The sequence below is a fragment of the Meleagris gallopavo genome, chromosome 14 (genome assembly GCF_905368555.1).
Source record: "Meleagris gallopavo chromosome 14, MGAL_WU_HG_1.1, whole genome shotgun sequence".
Lineage (NCBI taxonomy): Eukaryota > Metazoa > Chordata > Aves > Galliformes > Phasianidae > Meleagris > Meleagris gallopavo.
Genome location: NC_139417.1, coordinates 2,704,508 through 2,728,624, shown reverse-complemented (window position 1 = coordinate 2,728,624; position 24,117 = coordinate 2,704,508). Strand labels below are relative to the sequence as shown.

The 24,117-nt window shown below is 56.9% G+C and overlaps 1 protein-coding gene across 1 annotated transcript; it reads right to left on the bottom strand.

The window, feature by feature from the left end:
- Positions 1-346: 346 nt before the first annotated feature.
- TEX264 (testis expressed 264, ER-phagy receptor) lies at positions 347-23,650 on the bottom strand. Its single transcript, XM_085236000.1, has 6 exons — positions 23,506-23,650; positions 22,788-22,858; positions 21,565-21,855; positions 18,334-18,555; positions 4,867-5,035; positions 347-1,056 (listed from the first exon to the last, which is right to left on the bottom strand). The coding sequence occupies exons 3-6, from the start codon at positions 21,841-21,843 to the stop codon at positions 743-745; spliced, it is 984 nt and encodes a 327-aa protein (XP_085092126.1). The 5' UTR covers positions 21,844-21,855; positions 22,788-22,858; positions 23,506-23,650; the 3' UTR covers positions 347-742.
- Between the last annotated feature and the right edge of the window lie 467 nt (positions 23,651-24,117).

Below are 24,117 nucleotides of genomic sequence, written 5' to 3'. Positions count from 1 at the left end.
GCTGGGCTGCACACTGGGAACAAGCCTTGGGCTACTAGGGGCACCGGAGACACCGGGGCAGGGAAGGGGCTGTGCTCTGCTGGGCAAAGTGCTCCAGCACTGAACATTACAGGGTGAGGTGGCAGTGGGGTCAGGAGGAGAGGCAGTGCCCCAGTCCTTCCTCCCCGCAGCGAATGCTTGGGGTGCAGCTGGCAGCGCAGCTGGCAGCAGCAGGGGACAGTCCCCACAGCTGCTGTGATGGGGACTGTGGGTGATGAGCAGGGCTGCTGCGGCGTAGGATAGCTAGGGGCAGTCCCCTGCCCAGCAAGGACAGCAGGCTGGCGGTCAGGAAAGGCAGCAGGCAGCATGGAGGAAAAGCATCCACTTTATTACAGACCCTGGAAGTGCCTGTGGCAGGTCCAGGACAGCTTGACACTGGATGTTTTCATTTTCAGCAAAAGGAAAGAGAAGAGGGGAACAAAACAAACCAACCCTACTCATGGCTCTTTGGTGCTAGAGAACACATGTCCGTGTTGGCAGAGATGCTGTGGGTGAAAGGGGCACCAGCAGAGAAGGGGAGACCCACCCTTCCCCCTGGAAATGCACTCAGGGGGTGCAGGTATGTCACAGCCTGCACCCAGCAGCCCCGTCTGCATCCCCTTCCTGCGAGGGCAGCGGCCCCAGGAGGGATCAGTGCCTGGAATGTCGTGGTGCCAAAGAAGGAGACAGGAGAGGCGCACGAGGCCGGGGCCCAGGTCCGGCGCTACTCTTCTCCTCGCTCAGCAGCGATGGGCTCCTTGGTCCACTTGTCTGTGAGCTCCTGAGATTCCCCGTAGCCTGAGGTGAGCAGCAGCCCCGGGGTGCCCTCCCCATCCGCAGCAGCTTCCAGGTCCAGCTCCTCGAAGGAGGAGCCGCTGGCTCCAGACTCGCTGTAGCTGTGCTCGCTGCGGTTGTCAGCCTCCTCCCGGCCACGACTGGTGGGGAAGGGCAGCAGGACTGAGGTGGCCACCGAGGTGTCCCTGCTGTCAGTCGTGGCCTCGATGCTGATGGAGCTGGCCTCGCTCATGGTGTCAGCCCCTGGGATGGAGAGAGAAGGGGAGGGTGTGAGTGCTGCAGGAGGAGGCTGGGTGCCACATCAGTGTGCCTCTGAAGCCACCAAAGCCTGGAGAGTGCAGCAAAGCACCATTTGGGACCACCTGTAACCCTTGTGACCTGACCAGGCAAGCAATGGGATGCCGGTGGCCTCGCTTGTGCCATGTGCCAGGGCTGACCCCCTGGCTTCCCAGAGGCTGACAGCGTTGTGCAGGGGGACGGGGCTGGGTGGAGGTGACCACATCCCTCCCTGCTTCCTGCCATGGGTGCTGCAGTGTGTGCCCTTCCTTCTTGCCCCAACTCCATGTCCTCTGACTCTCTGTGCTGAGCCAAACTGCCCGTGGGGATGGAGGAATGAAGGTGATCCCTGATTTGCCTGCGGTCATTGGCACAGGGGCTGGCATGGAGTACCATAGGGTGTCTATGAGCAGGAGGAGGGTGCCCAGGGACTGGGAACCCCCCCAGGCCAAGCCCACCACCCCTCCCTGTATCACAATCTCATTAGCTCGGTCGACAACGCAATTAGGGAGTCGACAATGAGACAAGAGTGTCAAATTGAGACCGGCAGCTGAGTGCTGTTGCCGGAGCAACCAGCTGGAAGACAAAGCCCTCCTATAAAACATTAATCATTTTTAATTATGACATCACAGATTCACATTGTTAATTATGACAACAGCAGCAAACGTTGACCAACCTTCCGCCCCCTGCTGGCTGGTGCTGCCTTCGCCACCTCTTTCCTCCCCTCTCCATCTTCATCCTCCCACCTCTCCACTTGGGAAGAGAGTACAGCAGGGATAGCCCAACCAAAGGTGTAGGGGATCTGGGTGCTCAGCACCTTGGCTGCCTGGTCCTGCTCATGGTATCAATGCAAGACACACCTCCAGCCTCCCAAAATGGCCAGGGTGCCCGGACCAGGGTGGGGAGCAGTGGGGATGGTGTGGGTGCTGCCCAGCCACCCTGCAGCATCCCTGTTGTTTGTGCCCCAGCCCAGCATGGTGACACCACCTGGAAGGCAGAAGGAGGACAGCCTGTGCCGACACACAGGGAGCACCTCAACGTGGAAAATGCATTTCCTCTAAGTTTCAAGAGATGGTCAGCAGGCTCCCAGGGAGGTGCTCACAGGGATGCCCCTGGCCAGACAGATCAGAGGAGAGTCTCCAGAAGGGACTGGAAGGCAGTGGGGCCCTGGAGCCAGTGGGATGAGTCCCATCCATGGCAGAGGCAGGCTCAGTAGCACTAGGTCCCACTGCACACCAGGCAGGGCTGAGCAGCAGGGGACATCACCACAGCTGGGGCACACTGGGGTCAGCCAAGGGGAGGGCATTTGGGGACCACTGTGGGCTTTTGGGATTGGGGATGGGATGTGAAGGCAATGGTTAGGATGTGCAGCCCAATGCATCTTTGCTGAGCCTGTGGCTGGGCACCCATCCTCCAGGACATGGCACAGCAATGACTCCTCTCTCCCTCTGTGTGAAGCCTGAGAGCTCCTGATCCCAGACAAGGCTTCCCCAGGTCTCTACCTCAAAAAAAGTCAAATTTGGTCAAAGACCCAGTGTGGTGCCAGTGCTCTGAGGCAGCTCAGACACAGTCCACGGCAAGGCACAGAGCGTGGTGTCAGGACTGAAGCTGCATCAGTAGCACCCACCACAGGTTCCTCGGAGAGCTGAGGGCACCGATCCTGCCAGGCCCTCTCCTGCCTGCACAGCATCTGTTCTGCGCCAAGGGGCTGTTCTAGCTCCAAGCTGTCGTGTACCCACGCACTGCAACATACAAGAGAAGACAAGCACCAGCTTGGGATGCTGAAGATGGGTGAAGGCAACCTATGGCTGCTGGCACTCTGCTCTGAGAAGACGCTGTCCTCGCCCCCAGCTGCCTTGTCCCTGCCCCGCTCCAAGGGTGACAATAAATAGCCATGCATCCCTTCAGCCAGGCGCTTTTTCCCTGCTCTGTCACTTCGGATCATGTTTGAGCAGCCCCAGCTGGTACATCTGCCCAATGCGGCAGCCGTGCCCTCCTCTGTGCAGGACAGGGCTGGCCTCAGTGTGCGGGGTGAGGGAAGGAGCCGTTGCAGATGGGGAGGGAGGGGAAGGGGGGCTTCCTTGGGTGGAACCCTGGGGTGAGCACAGCCCTGGCTCTCCTCCCATGGGCACTACTGCTGCTGGCAGCCCTCACTTCCAGGAGCATCCACATCTCACAGCTGGTGCTTTCCTCCTCCAGCTTCCCCTTCCACAGCTGGAGGGAGCCTCCAGAGCTGGCTCAGCCCTTTGGGAAGCAGCCCCGAGTCCCTGGGGAGGGCCATGTGCACCAAAACCATCAGTGTCCATGTCGAGAGGGCCGCTTCTGTTTGCGTTCTCCTCCATGCACTGCGGTGGGGCCATACTGAAGAGCACAACCCTGGCACCAAACCCTTCGAAAACAATTAAGTAGAAAATAACTAATCATGATTGACACCGGACCCTGGAGAGCCATCAGTCATTGCAAAGACCTCAGTGATGGCCCAGGAGGGACAGAGCTGGGGCAGAGGCAGCTGCACCACCCCGCTCATTGCACACGTGCTGAGCCGTGCTCAGAGCAGCAGCCAGCATCAGCTCCGTGTGTACAGGGGTGGAAAACTCCAGCTCTGGCTTAGCAGCACAGCCAGCAGTTGCCTTGCTCAAAGCCAGAGGCACCCAGCACCTTGCAGGATGAGCCCCAGACCCATGGGATTTCCCCAGTGTCTCCTATCAGTGAGCAGAGTTTCTCCAGGCCAACATCCTGAAGCCTGCCCGTGCTGTATCATCACATGTATCACCACACGTGCAGCGTGACCCCGCCGTGCTACCAGGCTGGCACTGGCACAGGCAGGTGCTGGGGGCACATTTGGGGCCATGGCAGAGACACAGCACAGACAGAGCACCCTGAAAACGCTGCGACTGCAAGCGCTGGGAAGCCACTCCAATTAGGCTCTTCATTCCAATGCTAAATGGACAGAGCTCTCGGAAAGCAATTCCCAGGCTTGCTTTTACGACCAACGCAATTAAGAATTAAAGCGATCCAAAACCAAAGATGTGTAAAAAGATTACCAGACCAGGGGCGAGGCGGCAAGGCGTGCTCCAGCCGCCGCACGCGCTCATGTTTCTTTCATGCCCGTTAAGCACACGTGGTGCCTGGTGGGGCCACGGCCGGAGCCCTGCCTGCAGCCCACAGCCCACAGCTTCCATCACACTGCGTCCCACAGCCATGTGAGCACGTGGGCCAGCACGGCAGCCAGCACTTTGGGTTACTATAGCACTGCTGTTCCGCGCCTACAGCGATTGTGGTCCCTTCCTGTATAAATACACCCAGGCTCCAACAGATCCCTGCGAGCAGATGCTCTCGGGCAACTCCACCACCAGCTACAGAAACCTGGTATTTAAGTTCTTCACAATCCCAACATGTAACAGATGAAGATGAGATCAAGAAAGATGTATGTGACAAGGAGAAAAACAAGCCCAGCTGCAAGCAAACGCGTCGGCACCCAGCTCTGCTTTCACAGCCACGGGCCGGCGGTGCTGTAGTTGCACCAAGAGTGGCTTTATCCCCTGCCATCTACAGGACCGTGTGCTGCCCAGGGCATGGCGTGCCCCCAGGATGGGGTCAAGCTGTGCCACATTGCTCACAGCGATGGGATGAGGTGAACTGAGCCCTGGGCAGGAATCCAAACACAGCGCAGGCCCTCTCACCTCCTGCTCAGAACAGCCAGGACACCAGGACACCACTTGGGGAAGGCTGGTGACACACGGAAGAACAGAGGAGCCCAAGTGCCAGACGTGCTACCTGTGATGTCAGTCTGGGTGTCTTCGGCCTCGGCTGCTGCCCTGCTCTTCCTCTCCAGCTCCTTCATCTCGGGCACATAGAAGTCCCCTTGGCGGGCGAGGGGGCACACAAAATAGATGCGGTCCTCCTTGTAGATCTCAATCCTGGGGTGGGCACACAGCTTCCTCTCCTGGAAGAGAGCATCAGACCGTCAGCCTCTGCGCACTCCGCCTCACCCCAACTGATTAGGACCCATTTGGCACCTTGGGCAGGAGCCCCAGTGCCCACTGCCCCACAGCCCCCCCCTAAGGTGCTCCTATTGGCAGCCCCCCACCAGAGTGGGGTGCAGTCCCCAGAGGGGGGCCGTTTGGGGGATTTTTGGGGCCCTGCAGCTGCCTGCCACGTCCCCACACCCGCCTCTCAGCAAAGACCCACGGCAGGCGTAGTGCTTCTCTGCTAATTAATATAATCCAGAAGCAACAGCTCCAGCAGCTCCTTTCAGAAGCACAAGGGCAGGGGGTTGGAGACGAAGCCGTGGCATTCCAGACAGCCTCCCTTCCGCCTCTTCCCTCATGCCTCCCCACGCCTGCCCCACTCCCCCTGGCACAGCACAGGCTGCTTCCCGCTGGGTGAGTAACCCAAACCCCCTGCTGTGCTTGCTCTTTTTCTGTTTTTCCCCTTCTCAGGTCCCCGAGGACCTTTTCTTATTTCAGGAGCTCCAGCACCAGCAGCACGGGCCGGCATCCCAGTGCTCACAGCCCGGAGCTCCCACTTGCAGGCAGGTGAAACACAAACACACGCAGATCAGCCCCGTGTTAAATAAAAGCAAGCCGGGCTGTTTTTAGCAACAGAGCAGGGGCGGCTCATCTCACTCTTGCTTTTTAAGCAACAAGCCAGGCAAGCATCCTCCCCACCACTCTGCCCCTTGCTCCACCAACCACAAGCCCAACTTCAGCTCGTTTTGCTATTTTCAGTAACTCCAACACATACCCGAGACGGATATTTCCAAGATTCACAGGTTTCTTGGATGCATCCAGCTGCCCCCCCACCACTTAACGCAGACGGGGACGACTCAAAGGATATCAGAGGAAAGAGAACCCTACTGAGTCCATTTTCCGAGCAGCCTGAAGCCTCAGGTCTGAGGGCAGGCCGCCAGGAAACCAAGAATGCTCAATACTTGATTTCTTCCCAATTCACCCAATTTCTCCTAAAGCAGCTGGAGGGAAATCTCTGCCCATGCTGGGTGGCAGTGGAACAGGCACTGCCTCAGAGGGATGGCAGAGCTGGCACTTGGGATGGACTCTGGGATGCCCAGCCAGCTCCAAGGGCTGGGTTCCAGGGGTCTGGGGCAGGGGACACTGACAGCACTCTGCCCCCACCACTATAAACGGGCAGGATTACCCCTTTCCAAGCTGCCTAATTTATGCCTTTGCAAATCAAGTTGCAATCCAGAACAGTGGTGCCAGCCCCTGCTGCTGCGGCCCAGAACACCCAGCCAATACGTGTGGCCATCCTGAAAACAAGGGTCCCAAAAAAACAGGGGGCACCCTGAGTCCAAAGGCAAAGGCATGAGTGGGAAGTAAACTGGTGAAAACTCAACAATGTGGCAAAACAACAGAGGAGCTCAACAGGCAAGAGAGGGCTTTGTGTCTGAGAAGGAAGCCCCCCGGCTGGTGTGAGGCCAACAGATGGAGCAGCAAGGTGGACACAGAGCCCTCAAGGCAGATGAAATGCAGGCTCGCATGGGTGGAGGAGCTCAGCAAGGTGCCACCAGCGGGAGGCAGCGGGCAGGCTTCTGGCAGGGCAGCAGGAGCACAGTAAGTGGGGCAGAGCGGGGACTCGCCTCTTCCCAAGGTCATGCGGCACCGACCACGAGCTCACCCGTCCTGCACTACTCACAGCTCCTTTCTGCCCTTCTTGGGGATCTGACGTATCACCTTTGGGGGAGGAATGCATCAGATTTAGGAAGAAATTCTTTGCCCAGAGGACGGTGAGGTGCTGATAGCTGCTTATCGCTCCTCCCATCCCTGGAGGTGCCCCAGGCCGTGGAGGGGCCCTGGGCAGCCTGAGCTGGGGGGCAGCCAGACCATGGCAGGGGTGGGGGCTGTGAGATCCCTTCCAACCCAACCGTGCTGTGATTCTGTGACTTCCTGCATCATACTGGATCATATATCCATACAAGCCACACATAAAGCAAAGACCAATGCTTCCAGAGCCCATGGGTTTGATGCTGACACATACATCCGTTCCAGATACACCAATCTTCTGCTTCACACAGAGCCAACCCACCGTCCCACCTTGGGGGTACGTACAATACAAACCCAGACACAAAGAGCCCCACTTGCATGGAACTGAAGGGCCTGAAAATCAGGCACTAAAATTAGAGCTGGAGCTCAGCAAGCTGAAAGTGAGCCACCAGCCAGCCCTGCAGGGACGGTGCTGTGTGCCACATCCTCCTCCTCTCCTTGCACGCCCCACGCTCAGTGTGTCATCCCGCCTTAGCTCACACCAGGAGCACTCTGCCACCAGGCCTGCACCGCTCCTGGCACTGCAGGGCAGCACTCCTCAGTGGGACAAGCCTGGGCTCAGTCAGTGTCCACATAGACTTGCAAAGAGGGGCAGAGAGGACGGGAACAGGCTCCACTAATGGTGCCCACAGACAGGCTGAGAGATGGTGGGCATAACCCGGAGATGTGGAGAGGGGGCAGGGCCAGCTGCTCTGGGTGGCCTCGTGGAGCAGAGGTGACACCAGGTGACCCCAGAGGTCTCCACCAGCCTCAGCCACACGGTTCTGGGACATAGCTCCTCAATGGGACACGGCCACCTGGCCACAATACTGGGACAGCTCTGCTTGCCTCTTCCCTTCAAAGCCCTTTGAGCTGCAAGGCATTGCACAAACAGAAGATGATATTGTGACCAAGGAAAACGTGGGCTGTAGGAACTGCGAAACGCCCGGCTTGAGCAAAGGGAGAGTTTTTCATTTTCACCTCTGCAGAAGCAGCCCATCGTCCAATTTACACCTCGCCCTCCTGGCGCCTCTGGGGGCTGAGGAGCTGGGAAGAGGCTGGTGTCGGTGTGGCTGCACTGTGGGACCGATCCCAAGCGGGCTGGGGGGTTCACAGCCCTTGAGATGCAGAAAACAGCTTCCCAGGGAGGCTGGGAGCTGCTGGGAGCAGCACGGAGCCATGGATGCTCCTCTGCAGGATGGACATGGAAATTCCAACTCTGCCTTCCTCCAGCCTTGCCGCACAGACATGCTCAGGACCTCTTCTCCCCTGCTCACACAGCACCTGCAGGAAAAACCCTGCAGCGTGGTCAGCGGTAACTCCACCTGCAGAGAAGAGACCAAGAGAGAGCTGGTGTCTGCATGCCTGTGCTGTCAGGGACATACCTCATGCTCCCCACCGTGGGACCTTCACCAACAGAAGGAACAGCAGACAGCACATAATTCACAGCAATGGGGTCCTCCCAGCATCATGGGTATTGGTAGCAACTAGTCCTGCAGTAGAGAGTTTCAGAAGCAAAGCAAGCATTGCATTTGAAATAAGTTTTCTTCCCCAGTTCCCTAAAACTCATTGCCAACCCATTCTGCCTTGTCCCAGCGATGGGAGCCATTTCTCCACAGCTTGCTGGTGCTCTGCTTTGTGCTTCACACTCCTCTCACTCACTCCAGCCCAGATGTCAGGACCACAAGCCTTCCTACCTGTCCTTCTCCCCATCGCTTCCACATAGCAGCTTTCCGAAGGGGACTTTGCCTGTAACCACTGGAAAGCTCAAACACCAGGTTTTCATTACATGACAAGGAATCTGCATAAAGCCACATAACTTCTTCTCACTCGAGAAATGAGCTTTGGATTCCTGCTCCCATTCCCATTTTCTTCATTGCTGCAGGAGCACACAGCCCCAAGGTGCAGAGGAGCCCACAGGAGGCCAGGACCACAGCTGGAGGTGCTGCCTCCACTCGGCTGCACGGCTCTCCAGGGACCAGCGCTTGCCTTTCAGCCCTCCGAGGATGCTTTTTCAGCATTAATCACAAAGCCGAAGAAGAGGTCGACGCGATGATCTCTGCCATCACGGATGACTGGAGCAGTGCTAAATTGCTTTGCTCTGTTGCCTTGGCAAGGCTGCCAGGAGCAGCAGCTGTGGCAATTTCTCTGCCTTGCGTCAAGGCAGAGCCTTAAAGCACCTGGCTGGGAAGGGATTCATTGCTGGAGACTCCCACCCTACATGGGGCATTACACGGTGAAAAGGAGCCACTCTGGACCATGCATTCTCAACTAGGCTGAGATAAACCTACAGCACAGCAACGCATCAGCCATGGGATGCCCAGCAGATCCTAGTTTCTTGTGGCTTGACCTTCCATGGCCAATTCACAGCTGAGAGCCTGGAGAGCCAAGGTGGATACTGGTACCAACCCACATGGATTTCAGATTTGACATTTGAGTGTTTGCCCTTCCACATCACAAATAATGCTCCAGTTCTGCCATTTTCAGTCCTCTCACATCCTTGATGAAACTCTTTCAGTTTAAAACTAGAGCTTCAGTGATGTTTTGGGAGCACGAGCTCCCAACCGTGCCTTGCTGCTGCCCATAGCCACAGGAGATCTCAGTCACCAGAGCTCAGATCTAGGCTGTCTTCTCTGAATCTCAGAGCTCCACAGGCTTTCTGGAGGGTATGCATCCCCAGCTGCTCTTCCACACCTCAGTGTCACCGGGACACACTCAGGACATGCACCACACTCACAACTCTGGAAAGAAAATGGCACAATGGGATAAAGACCCTCCTGTCCTTCCTCACCTCTCAGAACAACCACATCTTTTTGCAACACTCCTGGCTCTGACAGAAGACATTTCATGACGAGCTGAAGTCAGTCAGCCTCGCACCACTTCTTCACAGATGAGAAAACTGAAAAGGAGAATGTTTAAGGACTTCACCTTGCTGAACTTGTGCAGACCCAGCCACTACCACAATTCCCAAACAGGTTCTTGGTGAACAAAACAAGTCTTTCCCTCCCCACTGACAAGAAATTCACATCAGCCTAATTTAGAAGGCAAGAAATGCTACCACAGAGGAAGATCAGGCAGTTTCTAGCCTGGCTTGCAGAGCAGAAAGTAAGACGATCCTGATGTCCACCAGCCTGTCCCCAGCACAACATCTCTGCAGACCCATTGGTGTGAGGTGCATCCCCTGAGGCAGGAGGCTCTTCCTGCTGCCTGGCAGGTGCAGCCAGCAGCAGAGGAAGGCTGCCCGACCTCCTGCTCTGTGCTCAAGATGGACACAGCTGACAGGGATCACCCACAGCTCGAGGTGGCAGGATGTTCACCCTGGTGACAGATATCTCCTGTTTTAGAACTGGTGTTTTAAAGCAAGCCAAAACTCCAGGACAAGCTCCTTTCTGGATTTTTATCAGGCTGTGTAAGCAAACAAGAGAGACGTTTCCCTGCAGAGCTCCAGGAGCCCCGTCCAAGGCTTATACCTCTTCCCAAAAAGCTGACGATCTGGAGGCCAACAGGAGAGAGTTGGTGATCCCAGTAAGCTCCAGTGCAATACGCAGATGAGCTCAGCTAGCAGAGCCCCAGAGTCACTGGCTACACTTTACAACCTGCCCCAGGGCATCCTTGAGGCAGGCAATGCTGCTGGCCAACAGGAAAAGGCACAGAGACAGGGCCGGGTGCTGGAAATTCAGGCAGAGGTAGGGTGGAGAGGAGCCAAGGGCAGCCAACAAGCAGCACTGGGCAGTGACAGTCATGCCAGTGAGTCAGGCTGGCTTTGCACAGCCCAAGGTGGGTGAGGAGCCCAGGGAGGAAAACTGGGACCTGGGCTGGGACAGTGATCCCAGCCTCTTGCCTCTTCCATGCCCAGATATAATAATGAAATAAATAATCATATATACAGCATTATTTTGGCAGCTGAGCTTGCTGACAGCTTCCCATCACACTGCCTGCAGCAGAGGGCTGGAGGGGAGGTTGGGGTGCCTGCCTCCCCATCACAGCCCTGCTCTTCCTCCTCCTCCTCAGCAGCCACGTCTCACGAGAGCTGTAGTATGATCTGGCAAGGGTGAGCACTGCCAAGCACTGTGGTACCAGGGCATGTGGGCAGGCAAGCAGGAGGGAACAGGCTCACACACTCTGCAGCCCCAAAGCCCAGCTTTCCAGCAGCCACAGGCGGCAGGAAAGAAGGGCGGCAGCTGCTTTGGTGGCCCCTGCAGTCTGGAAACTTCTCTTCTGCCAGCCCAGGATCACAGCTTTGACTGAGCAGATCAATCAGATGAAAACAGAGAGATTAGGAAACAGGACAGAGCCCAGCCAGATTTTGCCCTTCCAAGAGCCTGCTCCCCTCCTGCACTTCCCCAGCAGTCCCATGGGCACGGGGACACAGCGGGCAGGTCCTGCAGCCACGTGGGTCCATCTCCTGAGCCGGTCAGCAGAGAGATACCAGAGCAAACCTGTCTCCCACACCAACCTCTTGATGAGCTTTTGCCAACTCACAGCCTGGTTATCAGATCTCACCCCAAACTGTGAGTCCACATGGCATGAACAGCAGAGCAGCTGGCCTCAGCAGATGATGGATATCCACCTTTCAGCATGTGAAGGAGCTGTCATCAGCTCCTGGCAGACATAAATCCCAGCCAAGAGTGCCTGGCCAGGGACAAAACGTCGGTGCCCACCATGGGAGCGAGCTCATGGCAGCCCCACACCAAGCACCTGACAGCAATCGTCCAATGTACCAGAAAATGACAGTCTTCAATACCCTTCTCACTGCTGACTTTTAGAAGATGAGATATGGAGAAAGTGGCCATGGTCTTTCCCATCCCAAAAGCTGTATCTAGGGTCTGCTCCATGTAACTGCAGAAGGCTCCTTCTGGCTTGTCACTGTTCCTAAGGCGATGGCTTGCCCACTGGGGCTAACAGGCTCCTCTGATCTCTTACCCAAGCCAAACGTGGCAGAAAAGGTGATGAGAGAGGCCAGCTCAGAGCAATTGCATGTGGCTCACCTCTGAGCTGAAGCCCATGGTGCAGCCATCTCTTCAGCCCACAGTGGTATGGCAGCAGGCAGAACATCTTGCTCCATGCAGCGGGGCAAACAGGAAAGGTGCCAGCTGCCCATTTCTGTTGTGTTCCAAGCCGCCCTGGTCCGGCTGGAGCAGAGGCTGCAATGAGCTGCCGCGTGCTTAGACAGCAACAGAACCAAAGGAGTCCTGGTGCTGGGGGCTGCCCGGTGTGCCCCAAAACCTGCAGCAGTTGTGACAGCAGGACTGGATTTGGCCCCATGCAGACACCCCTGGCCATCCCAGCAGCCACCAGACCCACATCTCGACCCGACAGGAAAGCACGATGCAATGTCTTCTCTCCCCCAACATTTTATATCTAACCAGAACTAAAAAATCGCAAGTTAGTCACAGCACAACTGTACCTTTTCTGGACATAAAAATGCCATTACTTTCAAGTCTATTATCTCGCTGCTCTGCGGGTTTCAAAGCAGGAGCTTCACAGCGATGGAAAGTGGGGCAGCCGGCGTTGGCTGGGAAGAAGCAGGATTTCTAAGCAGCAGTTTCCCATTTGTTCGGGTTTGTTCTGCTGTTTCATGAGGCCAGCACAGCTGGCAAAGGCTCAGAGGAGTATGGAAAAGAGCAGCCCAGGAGAAACTCATTAGGCCTCTGCTAAAATAATTGTGGAGAGACAGACCCAAGGATTAATTGACAAGCTGGCGAGGAGGGAAGGCCCAAAGGTTTGGGACAGTGTCACTGCCTGAGAGAGCTGAAGCCACCTCAAATGCCTGATGAGGAGCTGACTGCATCCTCCGGGATGCTCTATAAATATATTCGGGGGAGAGCACACGTACAGATTGAGTCCATAAAGAGATCTGACAGAAAAGCACTGTAGTATTTTACTCTCCCTCCTTGCCCAAGGCAAGCATTTCAGTGCTCTCTCTCTTGGACAGCCACGTGAAATATCCCTGCCTTTCTCCATGATCATTAATCCTCACTGCAAAGGCGATGAAGGAACGGATCTTTGTGCCTGAGTGGATCCGTCTCTGTGACAGTTTTGCATGGCTAAGTCTTCACAAGGCTGCAAAGGTGAAGTTTGCAAAGCAGCAGCTAGGAAAGCATGGCAGCTTCTGCTCTGCTCCCTTCTGGGGGTGTGACAATGTGACAATGCCCACCCGAGGAGTGTTGTGCAACAGCACAGGACAGAGCAGCCACAAAGCTCTGTCTTCCAGGTTGCAGTCTCTCCAGGGCTGGAGCTGAAGATGAGCTGGCTCAGATGCTCCTGGGTGCTGCCCCAACCCCACAGCTTGTGCAGCCAGCCCCAGCAGACCAGCCGTGTACATCCCACATGTCCCTCACAGTGCCAGCATGTCCCACAGTCACAGCAAGGAGCAGCCAGACACCTCCCAGCCTGGGACAGACCACAAAGGCCTCATGAGAGCACCCATCCTCACCCCAGCACTGGATCCAACTGCCCCCAGCCCCAGGAAGAGGCGATGGCAGTGCCACAGCACAGGACAAGGGCATGGCAGCCTCGTCCACTGGCAGCCCATATCCCACACAAGCTGCTGCCCCAGTTGAGATGTGGCTGCAGCTGCATCTTGGGAGCTCCATGGCCGATGTTCACACTGAGTCAACAAGAAGTGGGGATAAAACGGTGATTTCACACATGAGACAGACAAAGCGTGGAGGCAGGGAGCCTCTGCGATTACTGGAGCGCAAAGCTGGCCAGAAAACCTCTTTCCTGCTCAAAGCAGCGATGCCTCAGAGCTGCAGTTTTACACCTGCCCCCATGCAGCAGAAGCAAAGCAGGGGAAGGGCGAGTGAGGTGGAGGTGCCTGAACAAACCTCCGATGTGAAGCGCGCTCAGCGCTCGGCCACAGGTCAGCCATCCGCCCGCCAGGACGCTCAGCAAAGTGACAGCAGATGAGCAGCAGCCCGGGGCTGCCAAATTTCCCCCAGAGAAGTGGGAAAGTTGGGAAGCCCGCTGCGAATGGCAGGAGACGTGACGCAGAGCCCCAGCTCCCCATATGTTCCATTAGCCGCACAGGAGCGGTGCGCTGCTCTGCAGAATCAGGTTAGAGGCAGAACCTTGCTGCACAGCGCTGACCCCAACACAGGTCGGGAGGTGCCAGTACCACACAAGCCCCCCAGGCTCTCCACTTGCAGGAGGAGCAGGGCCCCTAGCCCCCATGGAGTGGGCAGTGTGGTGTGGGGGGCTGCTCGCGTGGCAGCACAGAGCCCTTGGATGTCAGGGGAGGATGCAGAGGCTTAGGGATGTGGCACGGTGAACAACCCCCCCAAAAAAGCCCTTTTGCCCTGCCCTCACACATGCTGCAGCTTGGGCCTCCTGCGGTACTGAGGGCTCGGGGCACTCGTACTCACAGGACAATTGCTGAAAACATACAATAACTACAAATTGCTGTGAATGCATGAAGTGATGAGGTCTGACACGCAGCTGGGGGGTGCCAGCTATCGCCGAGCCTCGCTGCAGAGCGGCCGCCAACAACCAGCTATCAGCAGGGGATGAATACACCCACACAGACATCGAGACCCCCAGGCAGGACAGGGGCCACAGAGAGGCTGGGACTGTGCTGTGCCACCTGCACTCAGCTAGGATCCAGCAGTGTTGGGCACACAGCACCGGCATGCAGTCACAGCATCAGTGCTGGAGGGGAGATGGTGGAGATGGGTGGGAAGGCCTGCAGCTTGTCCTGATCCCCTAAAATAAGAGGAAACATACAATGGAAGCATACGAGCTGGTTTTCCAAAAGGGGAATACAGTCACAAAGTGTGAGAAGGGGGTCCTGGCTCTCCCTTGCCTTTGCTAGCTCTGCTGCTGGCTGCCACCAGTGGGGCAAAGCTGGGATGTGGGGACATGGCCTGGAACATAGGGATGTGGCTTTTTTCTGACTCCCCACTCTGGGCCACATCATGGTGCTGAGGTCAAGGAAAAAAAAAAAAAAAAACAAAAGAAAAAGGGAAAAACTTCCATCCTACACTCTCATAGGGCTGAGCACACCTCCAAAACACCTCTCCCAAAACACAGATCCCTGCCCTACGTCCCTGCCAAGCCCCAAGCCCACAGCCTGTCACAATGTCAGCACTGGTCTTGTCCAGTACTTGATGGTAGAAGACATGCTGAACCCTCTGTGACTCTCCAAGACTTTCTTCCCATTTTGATTTGATGCACAGGGACCATTTTACCAGAAGCATCCAACCATCCCCTGCCTCCCTGGGGCTGCCTCCCAGCACACGTGCTGGGAAGCACTGGAAGAAAACTGCCAAAGCTCAGGGCCAGGGTCACTTCTGCCACCCCAGGCACTGCTCATTCCCTCAGGACAAGCAGGAGGGGACAAGGGGACATGCACTGGTTCCCAGCTGCAGTATGACCAGCAGCAGCCAACCCACACAGCCTGCAGCCCCTGGCACTTGCACAAAACAAGCTGGTATTTTACAGGGCTTCATTTGCAGAGCCTGAAATAAACAAACAAAATCAGCTGGGAGAAGGAATTTAAGCAGGAAAATGTCACAATAATTGAGCGCTCTGTGCAGCTGCCAGCCCTCTGACCCCAGCTCCTCTCGCACAGTCCTGCAGAAAGGATGCTCTGCAGTTCTGCCTTTAGAATGCAGACGGGCTGGGATGGGAACACAGCTCTGAAGACAATCATTTATAATAACAAGCAGGAGAAGTCTGACCTTGGCAAAGCTGAACAAAGCCAGAAGCTGTAGCAACAGGGGTAAGGGAAACAAAAGGAGAAGTAGGAGATGCTACAGTGCCATGTAAGCTCCTGGCACTGAGACCCAGCTGTGGATTCCCAGTCCTCTGTGGACAGAGCAGGGAGGATGCGCCCTGAGAGCCATCAGCACCCCACAACAACAAGACCATGGCTGAAATCAAGTGTCCTCTCCTGCAGGTGGCACTTCAGAGAGGCTCCTGAGCTTGAAATGGGCCAAAAACAGGCACCCAGAAGAGATTGGAAAATATGTCAGTGAGGCTTTACAAGCCTTGTACATTTAATTATCAAAGAGAAGAGTAAGAGGTGTCTGCATCCTAAACTATCTCAGCCGACAAGGGGAACAGAGCTCAGCCAAAAGGCGCTTCAAGCCAGTGGGTAAAGGAATAACGAGGTTCCCTGGGTAGCAGCAGAAACAAGGCATGAGTGCAGCCTTCCTAGCAGCAACAGCAACACCTGGCACAGGGACTTGGGAGCACACTGGGGTGCCCTGCAGATGGAGCAGGAGCTCTGTAGTACTGCAGAGCACCTCTCCTTCCCTGCTCCACCTGCATGCCAGACTTGGTTAGAGCACACACCTCCACCAGCCCAAGCCTCCTACCCAAAATCCCAGGGAAAGAGAGCTTCTGGCTCCAGCAGTCACCTGGGGCTGCAATTAGTGCCTCTCTGGCTGCCCACGGAGCCCCAGGGACAGGCAATGCCAGGCTGCCCACTGCGCAGGGCTCGCCAAAGCAGTGCATGCAGCCCTCTGCAGAGAGCTAATTAAACCTGAGCCAGAATAAACACTGCTTGAAATGGCAGGAGGTCGCCGTTTAATAACCATCTCCCTGAGCTGCTAGGGATGGTCACTGTGGGAGCTCTCCATCACCATCCCAGAGTGGCTGGGGGCACCAAGGAGCAGCCGCTGCCATGCTCAGGGCCAAGCACAGAGCCAGGAGTGGGCTCAGACCCCAGCAGGACAGACCCCAGCTGTCACCTGCCCTACACACAAACTCTGGCCCTGGGACACCCTGGCCACGCCGTGTCCTGCGCTGTGCCAGCCCATCTGTCTTCAGTCTCTTACGAAGGGAAATGTCTCCTTTAGATTTTACCGTTTTGTAGGCAGAAGGGTCAGGGCTGAAGCCAAGGCAGGGTGTGCACTGCAGCACAGCGTCCTGTCACCCAGTCAGGGAAGGGCACTCTGACCTGATGCTCAAGGGCTGCTCCCACCATCCTGCTCTCAACCAGCCCCCAGCCCTGCCACCTCCCCCCAGTGCACCTCCCCAGATCCCTTCTCTATTTCTCAACAACCCCAGTGCCCTTTCCCCACCTCCCTCCCACACCTCTTCTCTCCACTCCCAATTCTCACGACTACACATGAACCAGTTCCCTTGCCCACTCTGCTCTGTCACTGCCCGTCTGCACTCCCCACATGCTGCCAGGAGCAGAGGATCCTGCACCTCACTCCTGACCCCAGATTACATTAACAACAGCCATGCTGCTTAAAGCGGGTGCAGCATGAAATAAATAAATAAAGCAGAGCTGTCTCGCTGCCGTCTGGGGTTGCTCAAGGGAGCTGGGCACTGGGGGTGGGATGAAGGATGCTATTTGGAGAAGCTGTCTCCATGGCAACCCCCATTCCCACCACAAACCGGGCACAGGTCGCCTGTTTCCATGAAAGTTTCCCCGTCTCCTTCCCCTTCCCCAGCCAGAGTCAACACCACCTGAGCTGGGAGCTGGACTACTTACAGCTCCTGGCCAGGCAGCACAGACTGGTGCCAGCATCCCAAGTCAGGCTTGGGGCTCCTCCCATTGCACCCTGAGACTCGCTGGGGCTGAGCGATGCTCTCTCCCCTGTGAACCCAGTGCAGGGGAGGCGGTGCTCGTGTCGGAGGTGTGCCTGAGGCTAGAGCACTTGGTCTGGTCTAGATAGCAGGGATTGAGATGCGCCCCTCCTTTCTGAACACTGCTCAGCATGCTGTGTGGGATTTCAGCAGATTATTTTTTTTCAGAAATGGCTGCCCTCCTTAGAAGCTGCAGGGTGCTCCCAGCACAACCCATGGGTCCCTTTTCAGCCTCAATTTCAGGCACAGATGTGTTCACCAGCACCTGTCCCCAACCAATGTCGCCCTCCCCACGTCACAAGCCTGCTGCCCCCTCCCCATGTGTCTCCACCACAGCCATGCATCCTTCACAGGGCTGGCAGCGCTCTCTACGCCTCCACACTGAAGCAGCCAGCAAGACCCTGGGAAGGGACAGAGAGGACAGAGCACGAGGAGGGGGACACACATCACAGGGCACAGCAGCAGTGGTGGCAGCCGGGGTTTGGGCATCCCTGGGCAGACACCATCCCCAGGACCACAGCCAAGGGCTGGCACCCAGGCAGCGATGCCGTAGTGCGGCGCAGGCTGGAGGATTCGCACGGTTCTCCCGCAGGGCTGGGAGTTTCGCCAGGAAAAGCAAGTTTATAAATAGTGAGCTTCAACACGAACAAACGAAAGCGACGGAACACGACAGCCAGATAAGCTGCAGGCTGAGCACCGTCCCCGCCCCAGCATCCTCCCTATGGAGGAAAGATGTTCCCCTTCCTTCCTCTACCCAGCAACCAGAACCCTCTGCAAAGCCCCAACCTGCAGGTATCACGTCCCGTGAGCCGCTCAAAGACACGCTTGCCATGGCTGCACTGGCAGCAGGAAGAAGCCAGCGGATGGCTCCCAAAGGACAGGGAGCAGGGAGCGCAGTCACTGCTCACTGCATGACACTCATTGTGCCACCAGTGCTTACTTTGATGTAGGTGTCCAGGGCTGGGTGCACGCGGTTGACTGCGAGATGGATGGACAGAGGTGTGGTGAATGGGAAGCTTGCCATGACCACGTGGCTGGGCGTGGGGAAGGTGAAGATTTTGAAGCCGTACTTCTGGAACCGCCTGATCTGCTCTTCTGATGGCTTTGCATCCCCTTCGCTCAGAATTCGGCCGATGGCAAAGCGGCATTTCTCAGGAGACACCTGGTGGGAGGGACAGAGGAACAGCATCAGGAGAGCAGCTGAACATCATCCAAGACCCAGGAGATCAATACACATCAAGCTGGTACCTGCTCCCCACATAGCCTGACCCAGCCTCAAACCAGCCGTGCTCTCCAGGACAAGAGTGCAGCGCAGGCACACACTGGCTGCTCGACACTTGGCAGCCATGAAGAAAGCACATCTCATGGCCTCCACCACAGCACCCCGCTTTAGGGGTGGGGAAACTGAGGTGGAGATCTGCTGTCACCTCCATGGCAAAGCACACCCAGGTGGAGGTGTCCTTTTATGCTTCTTAAAAGTCCCAGCACTCAGGCTCACAGCTCGCTGTGTGACAAACTGCAGGGACACGCTGGGCACGGAGGGGCCTGCAAGCTGTCCCTGAAGCTCTCCGGGCTGCTGGACAGACAGAAGACATGATGGTCAGCAACCAGGAGAGCTGCCTTCTGCTGAGCATGTCCTTCTGCTGCCTCCAGAGCTGGAGGACCACAGCCTCCAAACTCGCCCTTAGCAAGGTAGCACAACTCCCCAGACACCGCTGGGATCTCTGACAGCAGCAGTGAAATGGACAGACGGACACCCTGCAGCAACCAGCATCACAGGGCTCTCATGCCTCCCCTGTTCCTCAAGCATCCTCCAGCACTGCATGAGAGATGGGACATCCCAGAGAGGAAATGAGCACAGAGGATAAGAGAAAAAACAAGAGCATAGCGTCAGGAGCAGCAGCATCCATCCGCAGGCAAAATGGCTCACTCTTGCCCTCGTGTGCTGCAAGAAGGAGTTGCAGATGGGCTCTGTGCAGCATCCAGGGAAAGGCTGGAACAAGGAGATTCTTCTCCACAGAGCAACAACTCCTGGTTTGCTGCATCGGACGAGGGATGAGAGGCATCCATAATAGAGAGTGAAGCTGCTCTTGGTCTCCAGTGCATCACAGGGTCCCTGTTGTAGGTGCAAGAAAGCCCCAGCATCCCAAATCCTCGCACAAGAACAGGTAAATGGCAAGAAGAAAGGTTCAGACGACACCCACCTGCCCCAGCTATGCGGTCAGAGCAATGAAAAACAGACTAGACACTGGGCAGAGACCCAAGGAACCAGGAAGGTGACTGTCTCTGCTCACTGGAAGTGCTATAGCCAGCCCAGTGCCACATACAGCATCTTCAATGCACACAAAGTCAGGAAGTGAATCTCCTCCTGGGCCACATCCCCATCACAATGCAGAGTCAAGACAACAGGGCACCTTGTTAGAGGCACACCCAGGAAGAAGTGGAAGGAACTCCTTTGTGCTTTATGACTACGTCCCCCAGTCTTGCAGGCACTCTCAAGTGTGGGAGTGCACTGGGGAGCATTTTGGCCTCATCCACCAAGCACTGGGGCAGGGCTGGGTGCAGAACACCAGCAGGGAAAGGGCGCCGGTGCATGCCCCAGGCTGAACTTGGGCAAAAATGCTGGGCTGGAGCTGAGCAGCAGCCTGCCTGCCACATCCAGTCCCTGCTGAGCAGCTATTTTTGTCCCTGCCAGAGGTGGGAGAAGCCCTTTGGGTTGCTAAATATTGAATAAAAAGGAAAAAAAAAAAAAAAAAGAAAAAGGGAGTATTAATATTAATCTTGTCCATTAAGACGCTTAAAGCACTGCTGGCAGGGGTTCTGCAGCACTCAAAGCTACCAGCAGTGCTTTTCCTGCTGCTCCCCTGCTCCGTGGCCCTGTCTTCCCTCCTCCAGGGTCACAAGCCAGCCCATGAGCAGGGTGGCCAGAGCTGTAGACACCCAGCAGGAGCCCAGCAGTCACCTTACCCTTCCTGCCACAGCACCAGGACCAGCAGATTGCCACGGTGTGAGCACTGGATCCAGTTCTGGGCTCGCCAGTGCTAGGGAGATATGAAAAGAGCGGAGGAGACCAGGGAAGGGCCACCAAGGGGATGAAGGCAGTGCAGCATCTCTCCTGGAAGGAGAGGCTGAGAGAGCTGGGACTGCTCAGCATGGAGAAGGGGAGGCCCAGGGGCTCTTGTCTGTGTCCAAAAGTCCTGCAAGGAAGGGGAAGAGAGCACAGTGCCAGGCTCTGTCAGTGGTGCCCACAGGCAGGGGGAGGCAGTGGGCACAGCCTGGAATACAGGAGGCTCTCCCTGAGCCTGCACTGCACCCTCTGAGCTGCCCTGGCAGATGCATGCAGAACCATCAAAGCTCAGGTCCGTACAACAAAGAAAGGGAATTCCAGCCACTATTCAGAGCCCCGGCACCTTATGCACCTCCTGCCATCCCTGCCTGCTTCTTTTCTATCACCCATCCTTCTGCAGTCACTGCTGACACCTCTGATGCACAGGCAGGCACAGCCTGCAGGGTGGCACCCAGCACAGCCCCGCACCCTTCCAGCACAAGCCCACCCAGAGGCCTTTCATCCTTCAGCAGGTTCCAGTGTGCTTTGCTTTGCAGTTACAGTGCTGTTTCATCAGCCAAGAGACTTCAGCATGCACCTGTTGAGGGTTCAGTGAGAACACTCAGGGGATGAAACGACTACAAAGAAGCTCAGGGACAGCAGCAGAAACAAGAGGAGGATATGGATCCAGCAAGCCAAAGAGACCACCTGCTTTGAGATCATCTGTGGAAGTGTTCAAGAAATACAGCAATGTATCACACGTAGGGACATGGTTTATTGGGTATGGTGGTAATGGGTTCATGGTTGGACTTTGTGATCTTTAGAGGTCTTTTCCAACCATAATGACTCTACGAATCTATGATTCTATGAGGCACAGAGCTGGGGAATGCCTTGCCATGGGATGACAGGCACCAGGTTCTGCTCTGTATCCAGAGCAGAGGTAAGGCATGGCCAACAGAAGATGTCAGTGACAGCCAGCTTTCATCACCTGACGAGGATTATCCAAGAAACCCTCAGCTTTCAGGTGCCTTGGCACACAGATCACTCTTCACAGGTCTGGAGACCTCACGAGCCCTTGTGCTCTCCAAAGCAGGACAAGCCACGGGTGCCCTGCCCCAGCCTTACCGTGTGTGGGTTGTCGTAGTAAACACCAATGGAGCAAAGCTTCGAGGAGATGCTGCAGCCATCAGTGAAGAGCTGCCCCGACTCTCCGTAGGGGCCCACCCGGAACTTGTAGGCCAGTGTGATGCTGCCGACGGGCGGCGAGCCGGCGCTCACCACCACCTCTGTGAAGAGCCCTGAGTAGACGGCGAAGGCAAAGATGGTGAGCAGCAGCAGCACGACCAGCACGGCGATCAGCCCGAGGAGCATCCAGTCGGACATGATGGATGGGTGGTGCCTCATCTGTCCTGTGCACTGACAGCAAGAGCAGAAAGAAAAGAGAAGGGGAGTTAAGGCAGTGCTTGTACAAAGTGCTCAGTATATAAACCCTCTGCCAAGCTCCCCTGTTCCAGCTTGGTCACCAGACACCAATTATGTTGCTGTGGTGCCTCCCAGCAATTAAGTGGTTGTGGGGGTGGGGACTGAAAGACACTGTCCTCAGTACCAGGAACCATCTCCAGTACCAGGAACATACAAAACAGCCTGCCTACAGCCTGTGCCTAAGGGGGGATCAATATGCAGTGAGGCTGCATCACTGCATGGAGATCACCTGCACAGTCCTGGGCTGGCGATTATGGCTCCATAACCGAATAATTTCTTGTTTCCACAGTACAGACTCTGCATTTTGGCTGTGACTCTTTGTCTAAAGGCCTTGGGCTGCAGCACAGGATTTGCAGAGCTGAGAAAGGATGGAGCTGGTTCGGGGCTGAGCCCCATACATCGGGATCAGAGTAAGAGGCCCAGGTGGAAGAGCATCCCCATCACACCGCGCTGCAGTACATTGCTGCTCTTCAGTACAGGTGGCTTTTTTTCATCTCCAAGTTTCTACAGCCCAAGCCTTCCTGTTCTGCCCCACAGCCCTCCTCCCAGTGGGCCACGGCTCACCCTCTCCCCAGCATGACAGCCCTGGGGAGAACAGTAAAACCCAGCACAACAGAGCTGTTTGTGCCATGCCCTCCCTCAAAGCACAGCACTCATGATGAGGGTTGTTTGCCACAGCCCTTCGGGATTTCTCACCAGAGCAATGCTTGAAACCCACACCGCAAATAAACAATCTGTCTCAAGCTTGGTATGACAAACACACTTTGTCCAAGAGGAGCTTGGACTGTTTGCCACTGTTTGCTCAGCTGAGAAGGAACCACATCCTGGTAGAGGGCCTCAGCACGGGGCTCACCAGCCCCACTCACCTGCGAGCCAGCCACGTTTGGCTAGGAGTTGCACATGATCTTTCCCCCACACAGCCGCAGGCCCCACACCTCTGCAACAGGAAAAAATACATGTCACTGCTTCCTCCCCAGCGCAACCAAGCAAACGCAAAACCCATCGGGACGCAGAACCGCGTCCAACCGCGCCCGAGGCGCAGCGCTGCCCCACGTGCGAGCGGGAGGAGCGCCTTCCGAGCCCCTCTTCCCGCGACCTCGCGCGGGGATCCACGCACGGCATCGAGGCCGCGCAGCAGGCACGGACGCGGAGGGGCTGTGGGTGCGGCTCCCCAGCGGCCACATCGGGGGAGAGCGGAGCGCCGGATCCACGCGTGACTTCCGTGGTCCGGGGCCGCCCTGCTCCGCGCACGCGTGGGTTTCGCCTCGTCTCCCCGGCCGTGCCCTGCCGGGCTCTGACCCCGGTGGGCCCGGAGCGGCTCCGGGCCGTAGCGGGAGCAGGGCGGCGAGGCCGTCCTCCCCGCCGGGTCTCCGCCGCCCCTGGGCAGCCCCGAGCCGTCTCCCGCCGTCTCGGAGAGGCCGGAGCGGGGCCATCCTCCCGCTGTCAGCTCGGCCCGGCCCGACCCAGCAGGGCCCGGTGTCCCAGGGCCGGCTCCGCCCGGCCCCGGAGAACGCCGCAGCGACAGCAGACAGCTAGGAGCCCCGGTAAACCACGGACAGCCCCCGCGGGCTCCCCGGCACCCACCTGGGCCGGGCGAAGACCCCGCCGCCGCCGCTCCGCGCCCCGGCCCCGCCCCGGCCCGCCCCACGCGGCTCTGCCCCCGCCCAACTCCTGCACGGAGGGGTTCGGGAGCGCGCGATGGGGCGTGGCTTCCGACATGGGGCGTGGCTTCCGGCAGGGGACGGAGCTTCCGGCAGAAGAGGGGGCTTCAGGCTGGGGCAGGGTGTTCTCTCTGCCTGTTGGGGGAAGAGGGAGCGCCCCGCGGGGGAGAGCGCCCCCTTGCAGGCGGGCGGGCCACAAAGCAAGTCCCATCCCGACTAATGCCAACTACGATACGATGGGGGAGAAAATCTACTTAAAGGAAGAACCAGGGAAATTGTTAATTCTGTCGTTTATTTAGCCATAATGCCGACTGTGATTTCCATCTCAATTTTGAGTGCAGAGCCCTACCACTAGCACAGGGAAGGAGGCAGAGGAGAGGGTCACAATCATGTATTCTTGTCTCCTTATTACCTCCTTTATACTGTGGAAGAGAGAATAATATGTGAAAAACCCTTGCACTGAAACAAAACAGCAATGACAACCAGAAAGTCCTAAAGCCGCTTTAGGCAAAGCACTGTCGGCAGGATGAGGTGA

Excerpts from the sequence above, each read along its gene's own strand:
- TEX264 (XM_085236000.1), bottom strand. The coding sequence starts at position 21,843 with ATGAGGCACCACCCATCCATCATGTCCGACTGGATGCTCCTCGGGCTG. Across the intron at positions 5,036-18,333 it reads CCCTGGACACCTACATCAAA|GAGAGGAAGCTGTGTGCCCA; the intron begins GTAAGCACTGGT and ends GCTCTCTTCCAG. Across the intron at positions 1,057-4,866 it reads CACCCAGACTGACATCACAG|GGGCTGACACCATGAGCGAG; the intron begins GTAGCACGTCTG and ends TCTCCATCCCAG.